This window comes from Dermacentor variabilis, chromosome 6 (assembly GCF_050947875.1).
Source record: "Dermacentor variabilis isolate Ectoservices chromosome 6, ASM5094787v1, whole genome shotgun sequence".
NCBI lineage: Eukaryota > Metazoa > Arthropoda > Arachnida > Ixodida > Ixodidae > Dermacentor > Dermacentor variabilis.
Genome location: NC_134573.1, coordinates 9,432,708 through 9,458,204, shown reverse-complemented (window position 1 = coordinate 9,458,204; position 25,497 = coordinate 9,432,708). Strand labels below are relative to the sequence as shown.

The 25,497-nt window shown below is 52.0% G+C and overlaps 1 protein-coding gene across 1 annotated transcript; it reads right to left on the bottom strand.

Annotated features, from left to right (window-relative positions):
• Positions 1-4,722: 4,722 nt before the first annotated feature.
• Positions 4,723-12,139, bottom strand: LOC142584543 (uncharacterized). The gene is made up of 3 exons (XM_075694649.1): positions 11,946-12,139; positions 6,101-6,377; positions 4,723-4,752 (listed from the first exon to the last, which is right to left on the bottom strand). Exons 1-3 carry the CDS (start codon positions 12,137-12,139, stop codon positions 4,723-4,725), a joined length of 501 nt encoding a protein of 166 aa, XP_075550764.1.
• Between the last annotated feature and the right edge of the window lie 13,358 nt (positions 12,140-25,497).

Here is a 25,497-nt window from a genome sequence, read left to right as displayed (position 1 = left end):
CATCCAAGGCTGGCAGTTGGGTCCAATTAATGAAGCGGTCCTGTGGCTACTTTCAGATAAACGGGCCAGTTGCGCACAAGGCAGCAGGCAACGCCAGAAGGAGGGACACCTCAAACGTGAGCACGTGTGCGCACTCCATGTCCGAAACGGTGTTGTGCCCCGGCGCGGCGGATGTGGATGGTCGCTTAAATGCTGTGCAGCCAATGCTGTCAGGCGAAGCAGTTGGCTTTGATCATCCCGGTTGCCAGCAGATGAAGTGAGTATAATCCAAAACTGGCAGTTCGCTCCAATTCATGAAGCGGTCCGGTGGCTGCTTTCAGATAAACGGGCCAGTAGCGCACAGGGCATCAGGCAACGCCAGAAGGAGGGACAACTGAAGCGTGCGCACGGGTGAGCACTCCATGTCCGAAACGGTGTTGTGCCCCGGCGCGGGGGATGTGGACGGCTGCTTAAATGCGGTGCAGCCAATGCTGTCAGTCGAAGCAGTTGGCTTTGATGATCCTGGTTGCCAGCAGATGAAGTGAGTATCATCTAAAGCCCAGACCACACGTACGCTTGCGGACGCGCGCTAGCTCGCGTCCGCGCGCCTTGCGCCTGCCGCGCCTCGCGAGTAATGGCGGTTTGCATCCACAAATACGCGCGGAAGCGCGCGCTCCTGCGCGCTCACACATAGTCGGTTGAGAAGACATCGTTTCGTACAGAAATATTGACGGTGCTGCAAAATGCTTAAATAGTGATAAACGTCATTTTTATTATTTTGGAGTTAATAAACCAACGTAAAAGAAACGAAAATGCGCTGTCTTACACGACATAATCAGCTTCGCATGAGGTGGCAGCAGCACTGGCATGCTATCAACGGCGCCGCGTTCCCGCCTTTCTGCGTCGTCTGCTTTTTTATGGCGCGAACCGGCGCGCACTGCTCGCTCAGATTTCGTGCGTTTCGTGTGTGCGGTCAGACGTCATCGCTGTCTCCCTGGCTGCATCCCGTCGACATTATGCCCGCAGTCTCTACTCGTACGAGGCTTTTACTGTTGCTGGAACAGATACTCTTGCTCATTATAATGAAGAGGAGACGAGACCAACGACGGTGCCGGCAGCGGCGACGCTGGTGGGTGCGACCTGTGTTTTTGGCCCGAAAGCAAGAAGGACTTTACCACACAGCTGTAAGTACTCTGCTCATTTTACGTAGAAGTGGTTTGTCGTGTCGCTGTTAAGAATCTGACCTTGGTTGAATTTGTAATTGCTAAGAAACACGTGCAGCGCTGAAAAGACGATATGCACGCGCTCTTTTTGTGCCATTTCGCCCCCATTGTCGTTAATCTGTAAGGCTTTCTGCTCGCCTTTATATCGCTTAGCAAGTTCATTTTTGTTTTAGTGATGCAAATGACCTCTGGTCACCCTCTTGGCGATCAGGTACATACGATGCATTAACACATGAGACGACCATTCGCAGCCACGTCTATTATGTCTGGATGATCGTTTACATTCTTCATGGCAATTGCAGATGTGCCGCATGCGACAAGGAGATCACGGATTTTTCTGCAAGTACTACAGAATGACGCCGCAGCTTTTCGATAAGCTGTTAAACTTTGTGGCTGCGGACCTGACCCGACAGCAGTTAATCAGGGAGCCCTTGGAGCCTGGAGAGCGACTGGCGATGACATTGAGGTTCGTAGAAGTACATTCCACATTGTGAGTAAAATTATTTACCAGTGGAGTACCATGTATGTGCTGCTACCGTCGTAATGCCATTACATTTTTTAACATTATACTTTGCTGTATATTTTAAATAAACTGCATAGGCTGCTGCCATGAAGTGTTTCTGTTATAGAGGTTAATCATAGCATGGTAGTTATCAGGCTAGGGCCCAGTCTCTCAGGCTAGGAAATGCTGGCCCACAGTTTGTGTATGGAACAGCAATTTCCTGCTATTTTACATCTCTTATGTACTATGTGGTTGCTTGTAGAAATGGGATGATTTTTATTTGTATTGGTTCATGAGGGGTAAAATGTAAAAATGCTGATGTCCAGTGCATTGGGGGCACGTGCCCATAATTAAATCATGGTTCTGGCCCTTAAAACCCCTCAATTAGATTGGTGCGTGAGGGCAATTTTCGTTTTGTTTGTCATGTTACAGTTACCTGGCTTCAGGGCAGGAGATATGCCAAGTAGCGCTGTTATATCGTGTAGGTCTTGAAACTGCCAGGCAATGCATACACGGCACATGTCGAGCAATATGGGCACGCCTCAAGGATCATTTCATGCAAGTAAGTATGCCATTACACTTCACTTATAACTGCTGCACTGGGATGATTGCTGGTAGTTGGGGCAAAATGTGTGCCAATTAATTATAGAATGATCAGCCTTCAAGCAGTACCAAAACACTAGGTCATCAACTTTGCCTTGGTACATTAGAGGCAAAGCATTTCTTCTACTGCATAAATGTGTTTTACACCGAGCTTGGTCCTGTGGACATAGCAATTACGTTTATCATTTGAAATGACACTGCCCACTTACTAGCAATATGGGCATTGTGTGCCGCTGATTTTTCCAGTCAGTAGTAATGGCAAGTGCTGTACTATTCTAGACACCAACCCAATAGGAGTGGGAGAAGATTGCTGAAGGATTTTCAGCTCGATGGCAATTCCCTAATTGCTTGGGGGCTGTCGATGGGAAACATGTAGCAATCACATGCCCACCAAATTCTGGGAGTAATTACTTCAACTACAAGGTAAACTGCTATGCTTTCATTTTAGTTGCTTTATGTACTAAGGATGCTGTTTCTTTTGGTAATTGCAATTCTGCCAGGAAGATGGTTTGTAGATGTTACAATTTACATGCAGTACAAGTCAGGTGCCATGTACAGTGAATTGTAGTGCTGTACAAAAAAAACTCAAATGCAAATGGGCATATGGTTATAAAATGAGGAATTGTGGTTCCTTAACCTTCAAGCATATAAGGGGTATGAGTATGAAAGGAGACTATTGAGTTTAATGATTGACAACTCACAAACATCCAGAGCATCCTTTGATGCTTTTGCAGTTGCCTGCAGCCATTTCGGTAAACTTTCTTATACAATAGTACGCAGGTGACAATAATACCAAGCCTTGCTTGCTGAACAGGCCACTAACATTGCCTGACAGTGGCCGTAAATTTGCTGTTTGCATGTGAATGTCGACACTTGCTCTGATGCTTTATTTCAGGGAACATATTCAATTGTCCTCATGGCTGTCGTTGACAGCAGTTGCAAGTATGTCCTTGTTGATGTGGGGGCTGAAGGTCGCGTGAGCGACGGAGGCGTGTTTAAACACTCTGAATTTGGCAAGGCCCTTGTGAATGGAGGCCTCAACATACCCTCACTTGGCCTGCTCCCAGGGACTACAACAGCTGTACCCCACGTCTTCATTGGGGATGAAGCTTTTCAGTTAAGAAAAGACTTCATGCGCCCATTTCCTTCAAAGCACCTTGAGGATGAAAGAAGAGTCTTCAACTACAGGTTGAGCCGAGCAAGGTATGATGTCATTCTGATTATTTGGTGCACTGATATAGCGAAATTCAAAAATGAGACACTGACAGTCATTCTCTCTTTTAATAATCAACCTTTTATTGCAAAATCAATCAAAGTAGAGGTCCTGAAGAATACTTCAACAATCTGAACTGCTTCGGAGCTTCTCTCTGGTGTCCCTTTAAAGGGCACAAGTACTGCGCAAAGAATGAATATACCGCAAGAAAAACAGACGTATAGTACTTCTGACACTGGGTTTCTTGCAGTCTGTTTGTGTATACTGTAAACATGCCTTCTCAAAAAGGCAGACTAAGGGAACAGACTAAGGGAACAGGTTCTTCTAACCATTTTTTAAAAATAAATGTTTCTAAAGTTTGAATTTCAATGTTTGTTTGCTATATTCCGACAGACGGTGTGCTGAAAACGCGTTCGGGATCACAGCAGCAAGGTGGCGGATCCTACTGCGGACCATTAACTTGCTCCCCACAAACGTGGACTTTGTTGTCAAGGCTGCCTGTGTCTTGCATAACTTCCTAACTGTACTCAATCCACAGTCTGACAATTACACAGATCAAGAGGACAAGTTTGGAAACTTTGTAGCAGGACGCTGGCGTGAAAGCATCCAAGCTGCGTTGGGAGACGACAGAATGCAGCAGTTTTCCCCCCTTCAGTCAACACGATCAAGGAATTATGACAGTGAAGCTGCACATGCCAGGAACCTCTTCGCAGCCTATTTTTGCAGCAAAGAAGGTGAAGTTCCATGGCAGTGGCACCAACCAGGTGTTTCCAAAGAAGGCGCTTTGAAGCGTCTACGTGAGCAGCAGTTCTACCAGCTGCAATGATGGTGAGCATTTCCTCGAAAGAGCAAAAGCCACATAATGTGACTTCATAACAGTCATTCATAATTGCTGTTCACTGTGGCTTACCAATCATGCTGTTTACGTATCAATTTTGTGGCACCTGTGCAAGAAAAAAATGTTTGTGTTATTAATTTGTTCATCCATGTTGTGAAGTGTGTAGTCCACTTACCTGATGGTAACTGGATGTTTGATGTGGAGTAGAAATAGACTTGAACTGTGGTATTCATGACTATCGAAACTGTAAACATTTTATTTCTAAGCACAAAAAAAATGCGACATTTATTTAAGCATACCCAGCTACTGCTGGCTCGAAACGGTAGGGCCGTTCTGGCCAGCCAAGCTGCTGTGAATGCAACTGTCACTCCCCATTTGCTCCATTGCAGTTTGCCTGAAGTGGCAGGTCACAACTATGCTGTTGCAAAGAGTATTGCATGTGCAAGCATCGATGAGGTAGAACATATCACATTATGTAAGGAGGGCTTCAAATAGGAAAATAAATGCACCTACAAATAAGTGCACATTGCACACAAAAAAACGACATAAAAATATCAGTGGTAAGCAACGTGCATGTTAAAGAATGGAGAATGCAGTGTAAAGCAGTAAAAAACAGGACATAAAAAGCAAACAAATGAGAGGTGAGGCATCAAAGTACAGTAATACACAAAGGACTATGGTAAAAACAGCCATACGAGTATCTGGAGGTACGCATTTTTCTTGGTTTCCACAACTTGGCTGTCAAGAAGAGTATTGCACAGGTGAAAGGCACGTGCATGCATTGAAAAGCTAAAATGTATCACATCATGTACGGATGACTAGGAATGGGAAAATAAAATTTGAACACTGACCAGTGCACATTGAACACATGAAAACTTATCCAGAACATAAAACAGCCGAAATAAAAGTACCCGCCGTGGTTGCTCAGTGGCTATGGTGTTGGGCTGCTGAGCACGAGGCCGCGGGATCGAATCCCGGCTACATATATATGGGGGCAAAATGCGAAGACACCCGTGTACTTAGCTTTAGGTGCACGTTAAAGCACCCCAGGTGGTCAAAATTTCTGGAGTCCTTCACTACGGCGTGCCTCATAATCGGAAAGTGGTTTTGGCACGTAAAACCCCATAATTTAATTTTTTGAAATAAAAGTATCAGTGACAAGCAGCTAGCGTGTTAAAAATGAATAATGCAGCATCACAATAAAGCAGTAAAAAACAGGACATAAATTCAAGCATATAAGAGATTAGGCATCAAAGTACAGTAACACACAATTCAATATGATAACTATGGTTGTACGAGTATCTGGAGGTACACATTTTTCTTGGTTTCCACAACTGGGGTATCAAAAAGAGTACTGCACAGGTGAAAGGCACATGCAATCATTGACCAGTTAAAATGTATCACATTATGTAAGGACGACTAGAAACAAGAAAATAAAAGTAAACAATAAACATCAAAAGCACATAAATAAGTGCAAAGTGAACACATGAAAACTAAAAGAACTAAACTAAACTGAAGCTGCAGTGAGGTGCCGAGTATGACAACAAGAAGAAAAATTAGTCAGTTAATTCCTTAATGACATTCAAAATCTTTATATACATGTCCGTTTGTCGTTCCGTTCTCACTCGTTTCATAAGTGGAACCAGTGACATTGCGAACAGCTCGATGTGATCTGTCGGCTTTGCTTCGAGAGCACCGGTGACACGCTGAAGCTGCTGCGCCAACAAATCGTCTGCACTTGCCTTTCTTTTCCTGCTAGCAGGCGTGCCGGACGACGTCACTGAAGACGCCTGTGCACGAGGTGCAGGCGTTGCCGCTGGTGGCACCGACACCTCTGTCACCACCACAGCCTCCTCCTCCTCCTCCTGCCCCTCCAACTCGTACACGTGCACGTACTGCTCATTGCCAAAGTGGCACATGTCGTCGAAGAGCTCTGCAGCAGTGGGCTCTTCCTCCAGGTTGTTATGGCTTGCTGCGACAGGCTCCTGCTGGCTCAGCATTTGGAAGCTCCCTGATGTGCTGATACATTTGTAGAAAGAAATGTACATTGTAGATACTTTGGGCTGTAAATATTTCAAATAATGCAAAAAGCAATGTGAAAATAAAGTTCATTAATGTAATTGTACAAGTGCTCCTTATCTGAAGTGGTCACCCAAAGATATCAATAACACATGGATACACATAACACTTTAGCGTCATCATTTACTTTTATTCTAGTTTACATTGCCATTCCATATAGTAGCACATTCTACATTTCAGTGAACACAAGACTCTCCCCTTACTGAAAAAAGTTAATGCTATAGAACTAATGTTTGTGTTGCAACTTAACGCATTTTCGAAGTGCGCGCACCTTTTATCGCCTCATCTGGCGATCCTTCGGGTTCGGACTATCTCTACTAACACGTGCTCCTTTCTATCTTCCTGATCTTCCTGCCACTCGGCTACTTATAAATACGCTCTACACCTTTGAATAAACGTTCATTTTGTTCTACTGACTACGCTGAGGCTTTACTGGTCTGGCGTTATTGCGAGCACGCCATGGCTATGCTACAGTGGCGACGAAGATGGACATCGCCCATGCAGTGAAAGTCGGCGCTGAACCGGAACCCACGCAGAACCGAGAAACCAAGGTCATCATGGCTCACCAACTTCCCGACTTCGAAGAAGGCAAAGATAAGTGGAAGCCGTACCTTATTAAAGTAGAAGCATACTTGGAAGCGAATGCGATTGAAGACTCGACTAAGAAAAGAGCATTGCTTGTTGCTGCGTTAAATACGCATACGATCCAAGTGCTGGCAGGGAAGGTGGCTCCACGCAAGCCAAATGCATTGACGTATGAAGAAGTCGTCGAAGTTTTGAGTGAGCACTACAGTCCGAAAAGACACGAAATCACCGAAAGCTACAAGTTCTTCAGTCGTTGTCAAGCGGAGGGCGAGCCTGTTAATGAATTCCTGGTAGACATTCGCCGAATAGCTGACAATTGCAATTTTGGCAGTGCTTTGGATCGCATGCTTCGAGATCGCATTGTTTGTGGAATACGGTCAGGTGCCCTGCAGAAGCAGCTACTGGCACAGCGAGAATTAACGCTACAAGACGCTGAAGCGATGGCCCTTGCAGCTGAGGCTGCGGATAGTGATGTAAAAGAGATGATCGGACCGGCAACGACACCCGTGTTAAAAGTACAGGCGTATCGGAAAGAAACTCTAGTGGATGATAGGAGGGCTGCCACACGTCAAGAATGCGCAAGGTGCGGTAGTACAAAACATAATGACGCGTGTTGCTCCTGGTCTAACGCTCGCTGTTACCGCTGTGGACGACGTGGTCACCTTGCAAGGAAATGTCGAAGTCGCGGGGCTAGAGAACAAGGCACGGCAAGGACAGCCCAAACTAACACCCTCTTGGGGACGGAAGCCTCAGCCGACAAGGAATCCGAAGCCACCCACATTTGGACTTTGGTATCCCAACGAAAAAGCTGTCTGGAACCGCCGATCCGCCGAACGTTTGATTGGTGCGGTGTGCAGCTGAGCATGGAAGTTGATACCGGGTCGCCCGTTTGTGTCATCCCGCGTGAACTATATTATAAGCACCGTGAGCAATGGCCGAAACTGAAACCGTCCAGTCTCAATTTATCTTGCTACACAGGACGCCTTCCAGTACTTGGGGAGCTTGCGCTCCAGGTTTGTCATAAAGGGGTGACAGTGGAGTGTGCGCTGACAGTCTTGGACTGTGCGGGACCAAGCCTCTGCGGTCGCGATTTAATCCAGCGGCTGAACAGCGCAGGTGCTCCAGTGGTTAGTTTTGTAGAGAACTCGGCGGCAACAAATGACTCGAGCGAATCCAGCGTGAATAGCATATTCAATGACTACAACGACGTGTTCTCCGAGGAACTAGGGCTAATCAATGGTCCTCCAGCCAGCCTGCACATGAAGGAAGGCGCCGTACCCAAGTTCTGCAAGGCCAGACCCATTCCATACGCGCTACGCGAGCGAGTGTCACTCGAGCTAGACCGTTTAGTTTCTGTGGGCGTGCTGTCGCCGGTGGCACACTCTGAATGGGCAACGCCCATAGTCGTAGTGCTTAAGAAAGACGGCGCAGTAAGAATCTGCGGCGATTTCAAGGCCACAGTAAATCCAGCGTGTGCAACTGAGCAATACCCATTGCCAATCATTGAGGATATGTTTGCCCGATTACACGATGGGGACTATTTCAGCACTTTGGATTTACGGGATGCATACAATCAAGTGGCGCTAAACGATAACGCGAAGAAAGTTTGCGTCATTAATACGCCAAAAGGGCTATTTTGCTACAATCGACTTCCTTTCGGTATAGCCTCAGCGCCCGCAATATTCCAAAGGAAAATGGATGAGGTATTGGCTGGCCTTCCAGGAGCACAGGCTTATCTTGACGATGTGCTCATTTCCGAAAAAGCGAGTGACGGCGGCGAAAGGCTGAAAAACGTCTTACAGCGCTTCCGAGAGCGCGGTGTAAAGCTAAGGTTCGATAAATGCAACTTGCGCAGCCCAGCAGTAACTTATCTAGGCCATCGGATCGATCGTGATGGGCTTCATCCAACAGAAAAAAACCTTGACGCTATCATGAAGGCACCGAGCCCCTGTAATGTCAGTGAGCTTCGTTCATTCTTGGGTATGATTACTTTTTACGCGCGGTTTCTGCCGAACATGTCAACCACACTTGGCCCATTGTATCAACTGCTTGAAAAGAACGCACGCTGGCAATGGAAACAGCCGCAAGAGCACGCGTTTGATCTTGCCAAGCAAAGCCTTAAAACAGCCAAGGTTCTAGTTCATTTCGACCCTTCGAAGGAACTTAAACTTGAGTGTGACGCGTCTCCGTACGGTGTGGGAGCTGTCTTGTTTCACACGACCGGTAACGTTCACAGGCCCATTGGGTTCCGCTCGCGAACATTAACGCAGGCGGAGCGCAACTATTCGCAGCTCGAGCGAGAGGCACTGGCACTGGTATTCGGCGTCACGAAATTCCGCGACTACCTTCTAGGTCGGGAATTTACCTTAGTGACTGACCACCAGCCATTGTTGGGCCTGCTGAAATCGGACAAGCAGACGCCCACAATGGCCGCCGCACGGATACAACGTTGGGCACTCCACCTGGGGGCCTACCGCTACCGGCTACAGTATGCACCAGGACGACAGATGCTGAACGCTGACGCCCTCAGCCGACTTCCGCAAAGATCTTCGGAATCTGACGATGACGGTGAGCCGCCCGAATATGTGCTGTCGCTAAACCAGCTGAACAATGGCACCATAACAACGCGTGAGCTGAAAGCATTAACGGCTTTTGACCCTGTCCTGGTCGAGGTCAAACGGTACATATTACATGGGTGGCCCAGAAACGCAAACGGAATGGCCCGGGCCGTACTGCCGTTTTTTGACCGCAAGCTCGAATTATCCGTAGCACATGAACTGGTGTACTGGGGTAATAGGGTCATAATACCGACCGAAGCTAGGGAGCGAGTGCTGCATCTTCTACATGAAACGCACCAGGGTTCACCGGCAATGAAATCTGTCGCTCGTTCTTTGTTCTGGTGGCCAGGCCTCGACAAAAATATTGAAGACGTGTCTGCACAATGCCAGTACTGTGTGCAAAATCTGCCGATGCCAACTGCAGCTCCCGTCGTTAACTGGCCTGAAACAGGCGAAAGGTGGTCCCGTATTCACATTGACTACGCGGGTCCGATCTGCGGAAAAATGATACTCGTAGTAGTCGACGCACACACCAAATGGCTCGAAGCAATACCGTTGTCACATGCCTCAACGCAGACTACCATTGACTGTCTGCGTGGCATTTTCAGCAGGTTTGGAATACCGCGCACGATCATTTCTGACAACGGGACCCCATTTGCCAGTCAAGACTTCGCGTTGTTCGTGGCAAACAACAACATTGTGCACCTTCGATGCGCTCCATACCATCCCCAGTCTAATGGTGCGGCGGAAAGGGCAGTGCGAACGATAAAAGATGGTCTTCGAAAAATGACGAAAGGAAAACTGGAAGAGAACCTAGTACGGTTGCTATTTAACTACCGGAGGACTCCGCGAAAATCGGGTAAATCCCCAGCAGAGCTCCTTTTGGGCTATCAAATACGCTCACGCTTGGACACATGCTTTCCTCCAGCACTTGCAGGGCCAAAAGAGGACCAAGATGACTGGCTGCCGCTACCTGCAAGTGAAGTGTATACCCGCAATTACGGTGTGGGGAGCAAGTGGACGCCCGGTCATGTGAAGGCGACGTCGGGAGCGAGAATGGTGACCGTGGAAACATCAGACGGAGTCATCCAGCGGCACGTGGACCAGGTCCGCCCTCGACAGGAAGTACCAGGCGTCACACCGACAGTAACTACAACCACCACACATCGCAGTGAACCGGACCAAGCAACACAACCACAGCATCCAGAAACGGTGAATCCGGATGAAGGCATAACCGCTCGGCGCATTCCAAATGGCACCCGTTCTCCAGACTTTGCGGCACCAGATATTCCAGTGGCCCCGTTGCATACAGGTGTCGCCCAACAAACTCTGAGACGCTCAACGAGAGAACGCAAGCCAGTGCAACGCTTTCATTTCTGAGGAGGAAGGAATGTTGCAACTTAACGCATTTTCGAAGTGCGCGCACCTTTTATCGCCTCATCTGGCGATCCTTCGGGTTCGGGCTATCTCTACTAACACGTGCTCCTTTCTATCTTCCTGATCTTCCTGCCACTCGGCTACTTATAAATACGCTCTACACCTTTGAATAAACGTTCATTTTGTTCTACTGACTACGCTGAGGCTTTACTGGTCTGGCGTTATTGCGAGCACGCCATGGCTATGCTACAGTTTGTTATCCCATAAATAAGCCATATTACACTGCTGGCAAATGCAATGTTAGAGTGACCTAAGTCTTTGAATTTTTAGAAATGTGCTGTGTGCAGTAACATTTGTATCTGAAAATGGTACACTGAATTATTTTATGCATGCTAAACAAATATTACAGTGCCATTTGATGAAAACATATGCTTTACAAACTAGCTATAGCCACAGGTCCCATCCATTGACGTTAATTGATCCATTAACAGCCGATGTTACAAAATACATGGAATTCATCACACTTTAATAGACTGGCTGGTCGTTGAAAAACATTTAGCTAGGGAAGCGAGTCAAATGAGATTCTCCACACTAGGTGTGGAATTCGGGAGATTTCCAAGGGTCTGCGCGACTGCTTACAATGTTGCAGCTTTAGTACCAGTGGACTGAATGTGGGCACTCGCTAGAGCTACTGGGCTGAGTGAGAAGCACCATATGGAAGAATTCATGTTAGAAGGCCGTGGATGGTGTTTTGAATTTCTTGGGAATCAGTGAAATGCATGGTTCGCCATGCTTATAAACTACACGCGAGCTAGAAATTCGTCTGAGTTTTGCGGACCGAATAACACTACGTTGATCATCATCCACGTAGTTTTTATGAAATTGTGAATCTCGCAACAACGGCAGTCCAATAGGACAGTTTAACATAGTGAGGCGATGCACGAGTTCTCCTCCTCTAAGCGACAAAATAACACGCCATTAAACTTACGCTCTCGTTTCCATTGTGTCGCGGAGAAACATCAGGAGCTCGAAGAAGGGCCACGAACATTCGCTCTCTTCCTCGGCTCCCGCTCCGCTCTTCTGGCACGTCGCGTCGTTGTAACAGCGACGGAATTTGTCGCGAAGCGACTTCCACCGCTTTTGTACGGCGGTGACACCGTCTGTGCAAAAGAGTAGTTCCATTTTACGAAAATTTCTCAAGCAGCAGCGCAGCATTCAAGCAAGCTTACCTTGCACACCGGGCAGAACTATAGCTGCTACTTCCCTCCACAGGGCAGCTTTCTTCTGTCGATTTTTGTGATCCCTGTGGCGAGAGAGCCACAAAGACGGCCGGGCCTCTACAGCGGAGATTAGGCGCTCGTTATCGATGTATATATCTTCCGCTGCTGCCATTCTTGTGTAGTACGCGCACAGAATGAAGAACCAACTTGTACGCGAATCGATTGCGGTGCTATCAAAACTGGCGCCAAAAGTTACAACCCATCGGATGTTTAGGAAGCAGCGCCTTGTGATTGGTCCATGCGGGAAAATGTACTTCCGGTCTAGCAAACAAAATCTAGCAGAAGAAAGCCTTTCTGTACCACGCTGAAGCCTCAACATTTGTAAACGTAATTGTTTTGTTTTGAGAGCTGTTATATCATTGCAAAATTGAAAAAGAAGCACTCTCTTGCATGACATAAATCGGCCTCACTGAGAGTTGCATGTACCAAGCCATAGCCGCGTAGCCATGCCTGGCCAGGCGCGCCGACGCGAGGCAGGCCGAGCGCGTGAAAACAGAGCGGAGCCGTTCCTCGGGATCACGCCGCGTTTCGACGCGTACGCGCCATGCCGCACTGTCTGCGCATGCGTGGGCGCGTGAACGCGAGCTAGCGCGCGTCCGCAAGCGTACGTGTGGTCTCGGCTTAAGGCTGGCAGTTGGGTCCAATTAATGAAGCGGTCCGGTGGCTACTTTCAGATAAACGGGCCAGTTGCGCAGAGGGCCGCAGGCAACGCCAGAAGAAGGGACACCTGAAAGGTGAGACGGGTAAGCACTCCATGTCCGAAACGGTGCTGTGCCCCGAGCGGCGGATGTGTACGGTCACTTAAATGCGGTGCAGCCAATGCTGTCAGTCGAAGCAGTTGGCTTTGATGATCCCGGTTTCCAGCAGATGAAGTGAGTATCATCCAAGGCCGGCTGTTGCGTCCAATTCATGACGCGGTCCGGTGGCTGCTTTCAGATAAACTGGCCATTTGCGCACAGGGCAGCAGGCAACGCCAGAAGGAGGGACACCTGAAACGTGAGGACGGGTGAGCACTCCATGTCCGAAATGGTGTTGTGCCCCGGCGCGGCGGATGTGGACGGTTGCTTAAATGCGGTGCATCCAATGCTGTCAGTCGAAGCAGTTGCCTTTGATGATCCCGGTTGCCAGCAGATGAAGTGAGTATCATCCAAGGCTGGCTGTTGCGTCCAATTCATGAAGCGGTCCTGTGGCTGCTTTCAGATAAACGGGCCAGTTACGCACAAGGCAGCAGGCAACGCCAGAAGGAGGGACACCTGAAACGTGAGCACGCGTGAGCACTCCATGTCCGAAACGGTGTTTTGCCCCGGCGCTGTGGACGTGGACGGTCGCGTAAATGTGGTGCAGCCAATGCTGTCAGGCGAAGCAGTTGGCTTTGATGATCCCGGTTGCTAGCAGATGAAGTATCCAAGGCTGACAGTTCGCTCCAATTCATGAAGCGGTCCGGTGGCTGCTTTCAGATAAACGGGCCAGTTGCGCACAGAGCAGCAGGTAACGCCAGAAGGAAGGACACCTGAAACGTGAGTACGGGTCAGCACTCCATGTCCGAAACGGTGTTGTGCCCCGGCGCGGCGGATGTGGACGGTCGCTTAAATGCGGTGCAGCCAATGCTGTCAGTCGAAGCAGTTGGCTTTGATGAACCCGGTTACCAGCAGGTGAACTGAGTATCATCCAAGGCTGGCAGTTGGGTCCAATTCATGAAGCGGTCCGGTGGCTTCTTTCAGATAAACAGGCCAGAGTCGAACGGGGCAGCAGGCAACGCCAGAAGGAGGGACAACTGAAACGTGAGCACGGGTGCGCACTCCATGTCCGAAACGGTGTTGTGCCCCGGCGCGGCGGATGTGGACGGTTGCTTAAATGCGGTGCAGCCAATGCTGTCAGTCGAAGCAGTTGGCTTTGATGATCCTGGTTGCCAGCAGATGAAGTGAGTATCATCCAAGGCCGGCTGTTGCGTCCAATTCATGAAGCATCCGGTGGCTGCTTTCAGATAAACAGGCCAGAGTCGAACGGGGCAGCAGGCAACGCCAGAAGAAGGGAAACCTGAAACGTGAGCACGGGTGAGCACTCCATGTCCGAAACGGTGTTGTGCCCCGGCGCGGCGGATGTGGACGGTCGCCTAAATGCGGTGCTGCCAATGCTGTCAGGCGAAGCAGTTGGCTTTGATGACCCCGGTTGCCAGCACATGTAGTGAGTATCATCCAAGGCTGGCAGTTCGCTCCAATTCATGAAGTGGTCCGGTGGCTGCTTTCAGATAAACGGGCAAGTAGCGCACAGGGCAGCAGGCAACGCCAGAAGAAGGGACACCTGAAACGTGAGACGGGCAAGCACTCCATGTCCGAAACGGTGTTGTGCCCCGGCGCTGTGGACGTGGACGGTCGCGTGAATGTGGTGCAGCCAATGCTGTCAGGCGAAGCAGTTGTCTTTGATGATCCCGGTTGCCAGCAGATGAAGTGAGTATCATCCGAAGCTGGCAGTTCAATCCAATTCATGAAGCGGTCCGGTGGCTGCTTTCAGATAAACGGGCCAGTAGCGCACAGGGCATCAGGCAACGCCAGAAGGAGGGACAACTGAAACGTGAGCACGGGTGCGCACTCCATGTCCGAAACGGTGTTGTGCTCCGGCGCGGCGGATGTGGACGGTTGCTTAAATGCGGTGCAGCCAATGCTGTCAGTCGAAGCAGTTGGCTTTGATGATCCCGGTTGCCAGCAGATGAAGTGAGTATATTCCAAAGCTGTCAGTGCGCTCCAATTCATGAAGCGGTCCGGTGGCTACTTTCAGATGAACGGGCCAGTTGCGCAGAGGGCCGCAGGCAACGCCAGAAGAAGGGTCACCTGAAACGTGAGACGGGTGAGCACTCCATGTCCGAAACGGTGTTGTGCCCCGGCGCTGTGGACGTGGACGGTCGCGTGTATGTGGTGCAGCCAATGCTGTCAGGCGAAGCAGTTGTCTTCGATGATCCCGGTTGCCAGCAGATGAAGTGAGTATCATCCAAGGCTGGCAGTTCGCTCCAATTCATGAAGTGGTCCGGTGGCTGCTTTCAGATAAACGGGCAAGTAGCGCACAGGGCAGCAGGCAACGCCAGAAGAAGGGACACCTGAAACGTGAGACGGGTAAGCACTCCATGTCCGAAACGGTGTCGTGCCCCAGCGCGGCGGATGTGGACGGTTGCTTAAATGCGGTGCATCCAATGCTGTCAGTCGAAGCAGTTGCCTTTGATGAACCCGGTTACCAGCAGATGAATTGAGTATCATCCAAGGCTGGCAGTTGCGTCCAATTCAAGAAGCGGTCCGGTTGCTGCTTTCAGATAAACGGGCCAGTTGCGCACAGGGCAGCAGGCAACGCCAGAAGGAGGGACACCTGAAACGTGAGCACGTGTGAGCACTCCATGTCCGAAACGGTGTTGTGCCCCGAGCGGCGGATGTGGACGGTCACTTAAATGAGGTGCAGCCAATGCTGTCAATCGAAGCAGTTGGCTTTGATGATCCCGGTTTCCAGCAGATGAAGTGAGTATCATCCAAGGCTGGCTGTAGCGTCCAATTCATGAAGCGGTCCGGTGGCTGCTTTCAGATAAACGGGCCAGAGTCGTACAGGGCAGCAGACAACGCCAGAAGGAGGGACACCTGAAACGTGAGGACGGGTGAGCACTCCATGTCCGAAACGGTGTTGTGCCCCGGCGCTGTGGACGTGGACGGTCGCGTAAATGTGGTGCAGCCAATGCTGTCAGGCGAAGCAGTTGGCTTTGATGATCCCGGTTGCTAGCAGATGAAGTATCATCCAAGGCTGACAGTTCGCTCCAATTCATGAAGCGGTCCGGTGGCTGCTTTCAGATAAACGGCCCAGTTGCGCACAGAGCAGCAGGTAACGCCAGAAGAAGGGACACCTGAAACGTGAGACGGGTAAGCACTCCATGTCCGAAACGGAGTTGTGCCCCGAGCGGCGGATGTGGACGGTCACTTAAATGCGGTGCAGCCAATGCTGTCAGTCGAAGCAGTTGGCTTTGATGATCCCGGTTTCCAGCAGATGAAGTGACTATCATCCAAGGCCGGCTGTTGCGTCCAATTCATGAAGCGGTCCGGTGGCTGCTTTCAGATAAACGGGCCAGTTGCGCACAGGGCAGCAGGCAACGCCAGGAGGAGGGACACCTGAAACGTGAGCACGGGTAAGCACTCCATGTCCGAAACGGAGGTGTGCCCCGAGCAGCGGATGTGGACGGTCACTTAAATGCGGTGCAGCCAATGCTGCCAGTCGAAGCAGTTGGCTTTGACGATCCCGGTTTCCAGCAGATGAAGTGAGTATCATCCAAGGCCGGCTGTTGCGTCCAATTCATGAAGCGGTCCGGTGGCTGCTTTCAGATAAACGGGCCAGTTGCGCACAGGGCAGCAGGCAACGCCAGAAGGAGGGACACCTGAAACGTGAGGACGGGTGAGCACTCCATGTCCGAAATGGTGTTGTGCCCCGGCGCGGCGGATGTGGACGGTTGCTTAAATGCGGTGCATCCAATGCTGTCAGTCGAAGCAGTTGCCTTTGATGATCCCGGTTTCCAGCAGATGAACTGAGTATCATCCAAGGCCGGCTGTTGCGTCCAATTCATGAAGCGGTCCGGTGGCTGCTTTCAGATAAACAGGCCAGAGTCGAACGGGGCAGCAGGCAACGCCAGAAGAAGGGAAACCTGAAACGTGAGCACGGGTGAGCACTTTATGTCCGAAACGGTGTTGTGCCCCGGCGCTGCGGATGTGGACGGTCGCCTAAATGCGGTGCTGCCAATGCTGTCAGGAGAAGCAGTTGGCTTTGATGATCCCGGTTGCCAGCAGATGAAGTGAGTATCATCCAAGGCTGGCAGTTGCGTCCAATTCAAGAAGCGGTCCGGTGGCTGCTTTCAGATAAACGTGCCAGTTGCGCACAGAGCAGCAGGTAACGCCAGAAGGAAGGACACCTGAAACGTGAGTACGGGTCAGCACTCCATGTCCGAAACGGTGTTGTGCCCCGGCGCGGCGGATGTGGACGGTCGCTTAAATGCGGTGCAGCCAATGCTGTCAGTCGAAGCAGTTGGCTTTGATGAACCCGGTTACCAGCAGGTGAACTGAGTATCATCCAAGGCTGGCAGTTGGGTCCAATTCATGAAGCGGTCCGGTGGCTTCTTTCAGATAAACAGGCCAGAGTCGAACGGGGCAGCAGGCAACGCCAGAAGGAGGGACAACTGAAACGTGAGCACGGGTGCGCACTCCATGTCCGAAACGGTGTTGTGCCCCGGCGCGGCGGATGTGGACGGTTGCTTAAATGCGGTGCAGCCAATGCTGTCAGTCGAAGCAGTTGGCTTTGATGATCCTGGTTGCCAGCAGATGAAGTGAGTATCATCCAAGGCCGGCTGTTGCGTCCAATTCATGAAGCATCCGGTGGCTGCTTTCAGATAAACAGGCCAGAGTCGAACGGGGCAGCAGGCAACGCCAGAAGAAGGGAAACCTGAAACGTGAGCACGGGTGAGCACTCCATGTCCGAAACGGTGTTGTGCCCCGGCGCGGCGGATGTGGACGGTCGCCTAAATGCGGTGCTGCCAATGCTGTCAGGCGAAGCAGTTGGCTTTGATGACCCCGGTTGCCAGCACATGTAGTGAGTATCATCCAAGGCTGGCAGTTCGCTCCAATTCATGAAGTGGTCCGGTGGCTGCTTTCAGATAAACGGGCAAGTAGCGCACAGGGCAGCAGGCAACGCCAGAAGAAGGGACACCTGAAACGTGAGACGGGCAAGCACTCCATGTCCGAAACGGTGTTGTGCCCCGGCGCTGTGGACGTGGACGGTCGCGTGAATGTGGTGCAGCCAATGCTGTCAGGCGAAGCAGTTGTCTTTGATGATCCCGGTTGCCAGCAGATGAAGTGAGTATCATCCGAAGCTGGCAGTTCAATCCAATTCATGAAGCGGTCCGGTGGCTGCTTTCAGATAAACGGGCCAGTAGCGCACAGGGCATCAGGCAACGCCAGAAGGAGGGACAACTGAAACGTGAGCACGGGTGCGCACTCCATGTCCGAAACGGTGTTGTGCTCCGGCGCGGCGGATGTGGACGGTTGCTTAAATGCGGTGCAGCCAATGCTGTCAGTCGAAGCAGTTGGCTTTGATGATCCTGGTTGCCAGCAGATGAAGTGAGTATCATCTAAGGCTGGCAGTTGGGTCCAATAAATGAAGCGGTCCGGTGGGTACTTTCAGATAAACGGGCCAGTTGCGCAGAGGGCCGCAGGCAACGCCAGAAGAAGGGTCACCTGAAACGTGAGACGGGTGAGCACTCCATGTCCGAAACGGTGTTGTGCCCCGGCGCTGTGGACGTGGACGGTCGCGTGTATGTGGTGCAGCCAATGCTGTCAGGCGAAGCAGTTGTCTTCGATGATCCCGGTTGCCAGCAGATGAAGTGAGTATCATCCAAGGCTGGCAGTTCGCTCCAATTCATGAAGTGGTCCGGTGGCTGCTTTCAGATAAACGGGCAAGTAGCGCACAGGGCAGCAGGAAACGCCAGAAGAAGGGACACCTGAAACGTGAGCACGTGTGAGCACTCCATGTCCGAAACGGTGTTGTGCCCCGAGCGGCGGATGTGGACGGTCACTTAAATGAGGTGCAGCCAATGCTGTCAATCGAAGCAGTTGGCTTTGATGATCCCGGTTTCCAGCAGATGAAGTGAGTATCATCCAAGGCTGGCTGTAGCGTCCAATTCATGAAGCGGTCCGGTGGCTGCTTTCAGATAAACGGGCCAGAGTCGTACAGGGCAGCAGACAACGCCAGAAGGAGGGACACCTGAAACGTGAGGACGGGTGAGCACTCCATGTCCGAAACGGTGTTGTGCCCCGGCGCTGTGGACGTGGACGGTCGCGTAAATGTGGTGCAGCCAATGCTGTCAGGCGAAGCAGTTGGCTTTGATGATCCCGGTTAATAGCATATGAAGTATCATCCAAGGCTGACAGTTCGCTCCAATTCATGAAGCGGTCCGGTGGCTGCTTTCAGATAAACGGCCCAGTTGCGCACAGAGCAGCAGGTAACGCCAGAAGAAGGGACACCTGAAACGTGAGACGGGTAAGCACTCCATGTCCGAAACGGAGTTGTGCCCCGAGCGGCGGATGTGGACGGTCACTTAAATGCGGTGCAGCCAATGCTGTCAGTCGAAGCAGTTGGCTTTGATGATCCCGGTTTCCAGCAGATGAAGTGACTATCATCCAAGGCCGGCTGTTGCGTCCAATTCATGAAGCGGTCCGGTGGCTGCTTTCAGATAAACGGGCCAGTTGCGCACAGGGCAGCAGGCAACGCCAGAAGGAGGGACACCTGAAACGTGAGCACGGGTAAGCACTCCATGTCCGAAACGGAGGTGTGCCCCGAGCAGCGGATGTGGACGGTCACTTAAATGCGGTGCAGCCAATGCTGCCAGTCGAAGCAGTTGGCTTTGACGATCCCGGTTTCCAGCAGATGAAGTGAGTATCATCCAAGGCCGGCTGTTGCGTCCAATTCATGAAGCGGTCCGGTGGCTGCTTTCAGATAAACGGGCCAGTTGCGCACAGGGCAGCAGGCAACGCCAGAAGGAGGGACACCTGAAACGTGAGGACGGGTGAGCACTCCATGTCCGAAATGGTGTTGTGCCCCGGCGCGGCGGATGTGGACGGTTGCTTAAATGCGGTGCATCCAATGCTGTCAGTCGAAGCAGTTGCCTTTGATGATCCCGGTTTCCAGCAGATGAACTGAGTATCATCCAAGGCCGGCTGTTGCGTCCAATTCATGAAGCGGTCCGGTGGCTGCTTTCAGATAAACAGGCCAGAGTCGAACGGGGCAGCAGGCAACGCCAGAAGAAGGGAAACCTGAAACGTGAGCACGGGTGAGCACTTTATGTCCGAAACGGTGTTGTGCCCCGGCGCTGCGGATGTGGACGGTCGCCTAAATGCGGTGCTGCCAATGCTGTCAGGAGAAGCAGTTGGCTTTGATGATCCCGGTTGCCAGCAGATGAAGTGAGTATCATCCAAGGCTGGCAGTTGCGTCCAATTCAAGAAGCGGTCCGGTTGCTGCTTTCAGATAAACGGGCCAGTTGCGCACAGGGCAGCAGGCAACGCCAGAAGGAGGGACACCTGAAACGTGAGCACAGGTGAGCACTCCATCTCCGAAACGGTGTTGTGCCCCGGCGCTGTGGACGTGGACGGACGCGTAAATGTGGTGCAGCCAATGCTGTCAGGTGAAGCAGTTGGCTTTGATGATCCCGGTTGCTAGCAGATGAAGTATCCAAGGCTGACAGTTCGCTCCAATTCATGAAGCGGTCCGGTGGCTGCTTTCAGTTAGACGGGCCAGTTGCGCACAGATCAGCAGGTAACGCTAGAAGGAGGGACACCTGAAACGTGAGCACGGGTCAGCACTCCATGTCCGAAACGGTGTTGTGCCCCGGCGCGGCGGATGTGGACGGTCGCTTAAATGCGGCGCAGCCAATGCTGTCAGTCGAAGCAGTTGGCTTTGATGAACCCGGTTACCAGCAGGTGAAGCGAGTATCATCCAAGGCTGGCAGTTGGGTCCAATTCATGAAGCGGTCCGGTGGCTACTTTCAGATAAACAGGCCAGAGTCGAACGGGGCAGCAGGCAACGCCAGAAGAAGGGAAACCTGAAACGTGAGCACGGGTGAGCACTCCATGTCCGAAACGGTGTTGTGCCCCGGCGCGGCGGATGTGGACGGTCGCTTAAATGCGGTGCCGCCAATGCTGTCAGGCGAAGCAGTTGGCTTTGATGATCCTGGTTGCCAGCAGATGAAGTGAGTATCATCCAAGGCTGGCAGTTGCGTCCAATTCAAGAAGCGGTCCGGTTGCTGCTTTCAGATAAACGGGCCAGTTGCGCACCGGGCAGCAGGCAACGCCAGAAGGAGGGACAGCTGAAACGTGAGCACGTGTGAGCACTCCATGTCCGCAACGGTGTTGTGCTCCGGCGCGGCGGATGTGTACGGTCGCTTAAATGCGGTGCAGCCAATGCTGTCAGGCGAAGCAGTTGGCTTTGATGAGCCCGGTTGCCAGCAGATGAAGTGAGTATAATCCAAAGCTGGCAGTTCGCTCCAATTCATGAAGCGATCCGGTGGCTGCTTTCAGATAAACGGGCCAGTGGCGCACAGGGCAGCAGGCAACGCCAGAAGGAGGGACAACTGAAACTTGAGCACGGGTGAGCACAACATGTCCGAAACGGTGTTGTGCCCCGGCGCGGCGGATGTGGACGGTTGCCTAAATGCGGTGAAGCCAATGCTGTCAATCGAAGCAGTTGGCTTTGATGATCCCGGTTGCCAGCAGATGAAGTGAGTATCATCCAAGGCTGGCAGTTGGGTCCAATTAATGAAGCGGTCCGGTGGCTACTTTCAGATAAACGGGCGAGTTGCGCACAAGGCAACAGGCAACGTCAGAAGGAGGGACACCTGAAACGTGAGCACGTGTGAGCACTCCATGTCCGAAACCGTGTTGTGCCCCGGCGCGGCGGATGTGGACGGTCGCTTAAATGCTGTGCAGCCAATGCTGTCAGGCGAAGCAGTTCGCTTTGATGATCCCGGTTGCCAGCAGATGAAGTGAGTATAATCCAAATCTGGAAGTTCGCTCCAATTCATGAAGCGGTCTGGTGGCTGCTTTCAGATAAACGGGCCAGTAGCGCCCAGGGCATCAGGCAACGCCAGAAGGAGGGACAACTGAAACGTGAGCACGGGTGAGCACTCCATGTCCGAAACGGTGTTGTGCCCCGGCGCGGCGGATGTGGACGGTTGCTTAAATGCGGTGCAGCCAATGTTGTCAGTCGAAGCAGTTGGCTTTGATGATCCTGGTTGCCAGCAGATAAAGTGAGTATCATCCAAGGCTGGCTGTAGCGTCCAATTCATGAATCGGTGCGGTGGCTGCTTTCAGATAAACGGGCCAGAGTCGAACAGGGCAGCAGGCAACGCCAGAAGGAGGGACACCTGAAACGTGAGGACGGGTGAGCACTCCATGTCCGAAACGGTGTTGTGCCCCGGCGCGGCGGATGTGGACGGTTGCTTAAATGCGGTGCAGCCAATGCTGTCAGTCGAAGCAGTTGGCTTTGATCATCCTGGTTGCCAGCAGATAAAGTGAGTATCATCCAAGGCTGGCTGTAGCGTCCAATTCATGAAGCGGTGCGGTGGCTGCTTTCAGATAAACGGGCCAGAGTCGAACAGGGCAGCAGGCAACGCCAGAAGGAGGGACACCTGAAACGTGAGGACGGGTGAGCACTCCATGTCCGAAACGGTGTTGTGCCCCGGCGCGGCGGATGTGGACGGTTGCTTAAATGCGGTGCATCCAATGCTGTCAGTCGAAGCAGTTGCCTTTGATGAACCCGGTTACCAGCATATGAATTGAGTATCATCCAAGGCTGGCAGTTGCGTCTAATTCAAGAAGCGGTCCGGTTGTTGCTTTCAGATAAACGGGCCAGTTGCGCACAGGGCAGCAGGCACCGCCAGAAGGAGGGACACCTGAAACGTGAGCACGTGTGAGCACTCCATGTCCGAAACGGTGTTGTGCCCCGGCGCGACGGATGTGGACGGTCGCTTAAATGCTGCGCAGCCAATGCTGTCAGGCGAAGCAGTTGGCTTTGATGATCCCGGTTGTCAGAATATGAAGTGAGTATAATCCAAAGCTGGCAGTTCACTCCAATTCATGAAGCGGTCCGGTGGCTGCTTTCAGATAAACGGGCCAGTAGCGCACAGGGCATCAGGCAACGCCAGAAGGAGGGACAACTGAAACGTGAGCACGAGTGAGCACTCCATGTCCGAAACGGTGTTGTGCCCCGGCGCGGCGGATGTGGACGGTTGCTTAAATGCGGTGCAGCCAATGCTGTAAGTCGAAGCAGTTGGCTTTGATGATCCTGGTTGCCAACAGATGAAGTGAGTATCATCTAAGGCTGGCAGTTGGGTCCAATTAATGAAGCGGTCCGGCGGCTACTTTCAGATAAACGGGCCAGTTGCGCAGAGGGCCGCAGGCAACGCCAGAAGAAGGGACACCTGAAACGTGAGACGGGTAAGCACTCGATGTCCGAAACGGTGTTGTGCCCCGAGCGGCGGATGTGGACGGTCGCTTAAATGCGGTGCAGCCAATGCTGTCAGGCGAAGCAGTTGGCTTTGATGAGCCCGGTTGCCAGCAGATGAAGTGAGTATAATCCAAAGCTGGCAGTTCGCTCCAATTCATGAATCGGTCCGGTGGCTGCTATCAGATAAACGGACCAGTAGGGCACAGGGCAGCAGGCAACGCCAGAAGGAGGGACAACTGAAACGTGAACATTGGTGAGCACTCCATGTCCGAAACGGTGTTGTGCCCCGGCGCGGCGGATGTGGACGGTTGCTTAAATGCGGTGCAGCCAATGCTGTCAGTCGAAGCAGTTGGCTTTGATGATCCTGGTTGCCAGCAGATGAAGTGAGTATCATCTAAGGCTGGCAGTTGGGTCCAATTAATGAAGCGGTCCGGTGGCTACTTTCAGATAAACGGGCCAGTTGCGCAGAGGGCCGCAGGCAACGCCAGAAGAAGGGACACCTGAAACGTGAGACAGGTAAGCACTCCATGTCCGAAACGGTGTTGTACCCCGAGCGGCGGATGTGGACGGCCACTTAAATGCGGTGCAGCCAATGCTGTCAGTCGAAGCAGTTGGCTTTGATGATCCCGGTTTCCAGCAGATGAAGTGAGTATCATCCAAGGCTGGCTGTAGCGTCCAATTCATGAAGCGGTTCGGTGGCTGCTTTCAGATAAACGGGCCAGAGTCGAACAGGGCAGCAGGCAACGCCAGGAGGGACACCTGAAACGTGAGGACGGGTGAGCACTCCATGTCCGAAACGGTGTTGTGCCCCGGCGCTGTGGACGTGGACGGTCGCGTAAATGTGGTGCAGCCAATGCTGTCAGGCGAAGCAGTTGGCTTTGATGATCCCGGTTGCTAGCAGATGAAGTATCACCGAAGGCTGACAGTTCGCTCCAATTCATGAAGCGGTCCGGTGGCTGCTTTCAGATAAACGGGCCAGTTGCGCACAGAGCAGGAGGTAACGCCAGAAGAAGGGACACCTGAAACGTGAGACGGGTAAGCACTCCATGTCCGAAACGGAGTTGTGCCCCGAGCGACGGATGTGGACGGTCACTTAAATGCGGTGCAGCCAATGCTGTCAGTCGAAGCAGTTGGCTTTGATGATCCCGGTTTCCAGCAGATGAAGTGAGTATCATCCAAGGCCGGCTGTTGCGTCCAATTCATGAAGCGGTCCGGTGGCTGCTTTCAGATAAACGGGCCAGTTGCGCACAGGGCAGCAGGAAACGCCAGAAGGAGGCACACCTGAAACCTGAGTAAGGGTGAGCACTCCATGTCCGAAACGGTGTTGTGCCCCGGCGATGTGGACGTGGACGGTCGCGTAAATGTGGTGCAGCCAATGCTGTCAGGCGAAGCAGTTGTCTTAGATGATCCCGGTTGCCAGCAGAAGAAGTGAGTATCATCCAAGGCTGGCAGTTCGCACCAATTCATGAAGTGGTCCGGTGGCTGCTTTCAGATAAACGGGCCTGTTGCGCACAGGGCAGCAGGCAACGCCAGAAGGAGGGACACCTGAAACGTGAGGACGGGTGAGCACTCCATGTCCGAAACGGTGTTGTGCCCCGGCGCGGCGGATGTGGACGGTCGCTTAAATGCGGTGCAGCCAATGCTGTCAGTCGAAGCAGTTGGCTTTGATGAACCCGGTTACCAGCAGGTGAAGCGAGTATCATCCAAGGCTGGCAGTTGGGTCCAATTCATAAAGCGGTCCGGTGGCTACTTTCAGATAAACAGGCCAGAGTCCAACGGGGCAGCAGGCAACGCCAGAAGAAGGGAAACCTGAAACGTGAGCACGGGTGAGCACTCCATGTCCGAAACGGTGTTGTGCCCCGGCGCGGCGGATGTGGATGGTCGCTTAAATGCGGTGCCGCCAATGCTGTCAGGCGAAGCAGTTGGCTTTGATGATCCCGGTTGCCAGCAGATGAAGTGAGTAACATCCAAGGCTGGCAGTTGCGTCCAATTCAAGAAGCGGTCCGGTTGCTGCTTTCAGATAAACGGGCCAGTTGCGCACCGGGCAGCAGGCAACGCCAGAAGGAGGGACACCTGAAACGTGAGCACGTGTGAGCACTCCATGTCCGAAACGGTGTTGTGCTCCGGCGCGGCGGATGTGGACGGTCGCTTAAATGCGGTGCAGCCAATGTCGTCAGTCGAAGCAGTTGGCTTTGATGATCCTGGTTGCCAGCAGATGAAGTGAGTATAATCCAAATCTGGAAGTTCGCT

What these genes read in the sequence shown, in the direction of transcription:
- LOC142584543 (XM_075694649.1), bottom strand. Translation starts at nt 12,139, where the DNA reads ATGGAACTACTCTTTTGCACAGACGGTGTCACCGCCGTACAAAAGCGG. An exon ending in GACACAATGGAAACGAGAGC is followed by an intron (nt 6,378 to 11,945) that starts GTAAGTTTAATG and finishes CAAATGTATCAG; the next exon opens with CACATCAGGGAGCTTCCAAA. An exon ending in CTGCTAGCAGGAAAAGAAAG is followed by an intron (nt 4,753 to 6,100) that starts GCAAGTGCAGAC and finishes CTGCCACTTCAG; the next exon opens with GCAAACTGCAATGGAGCAAA.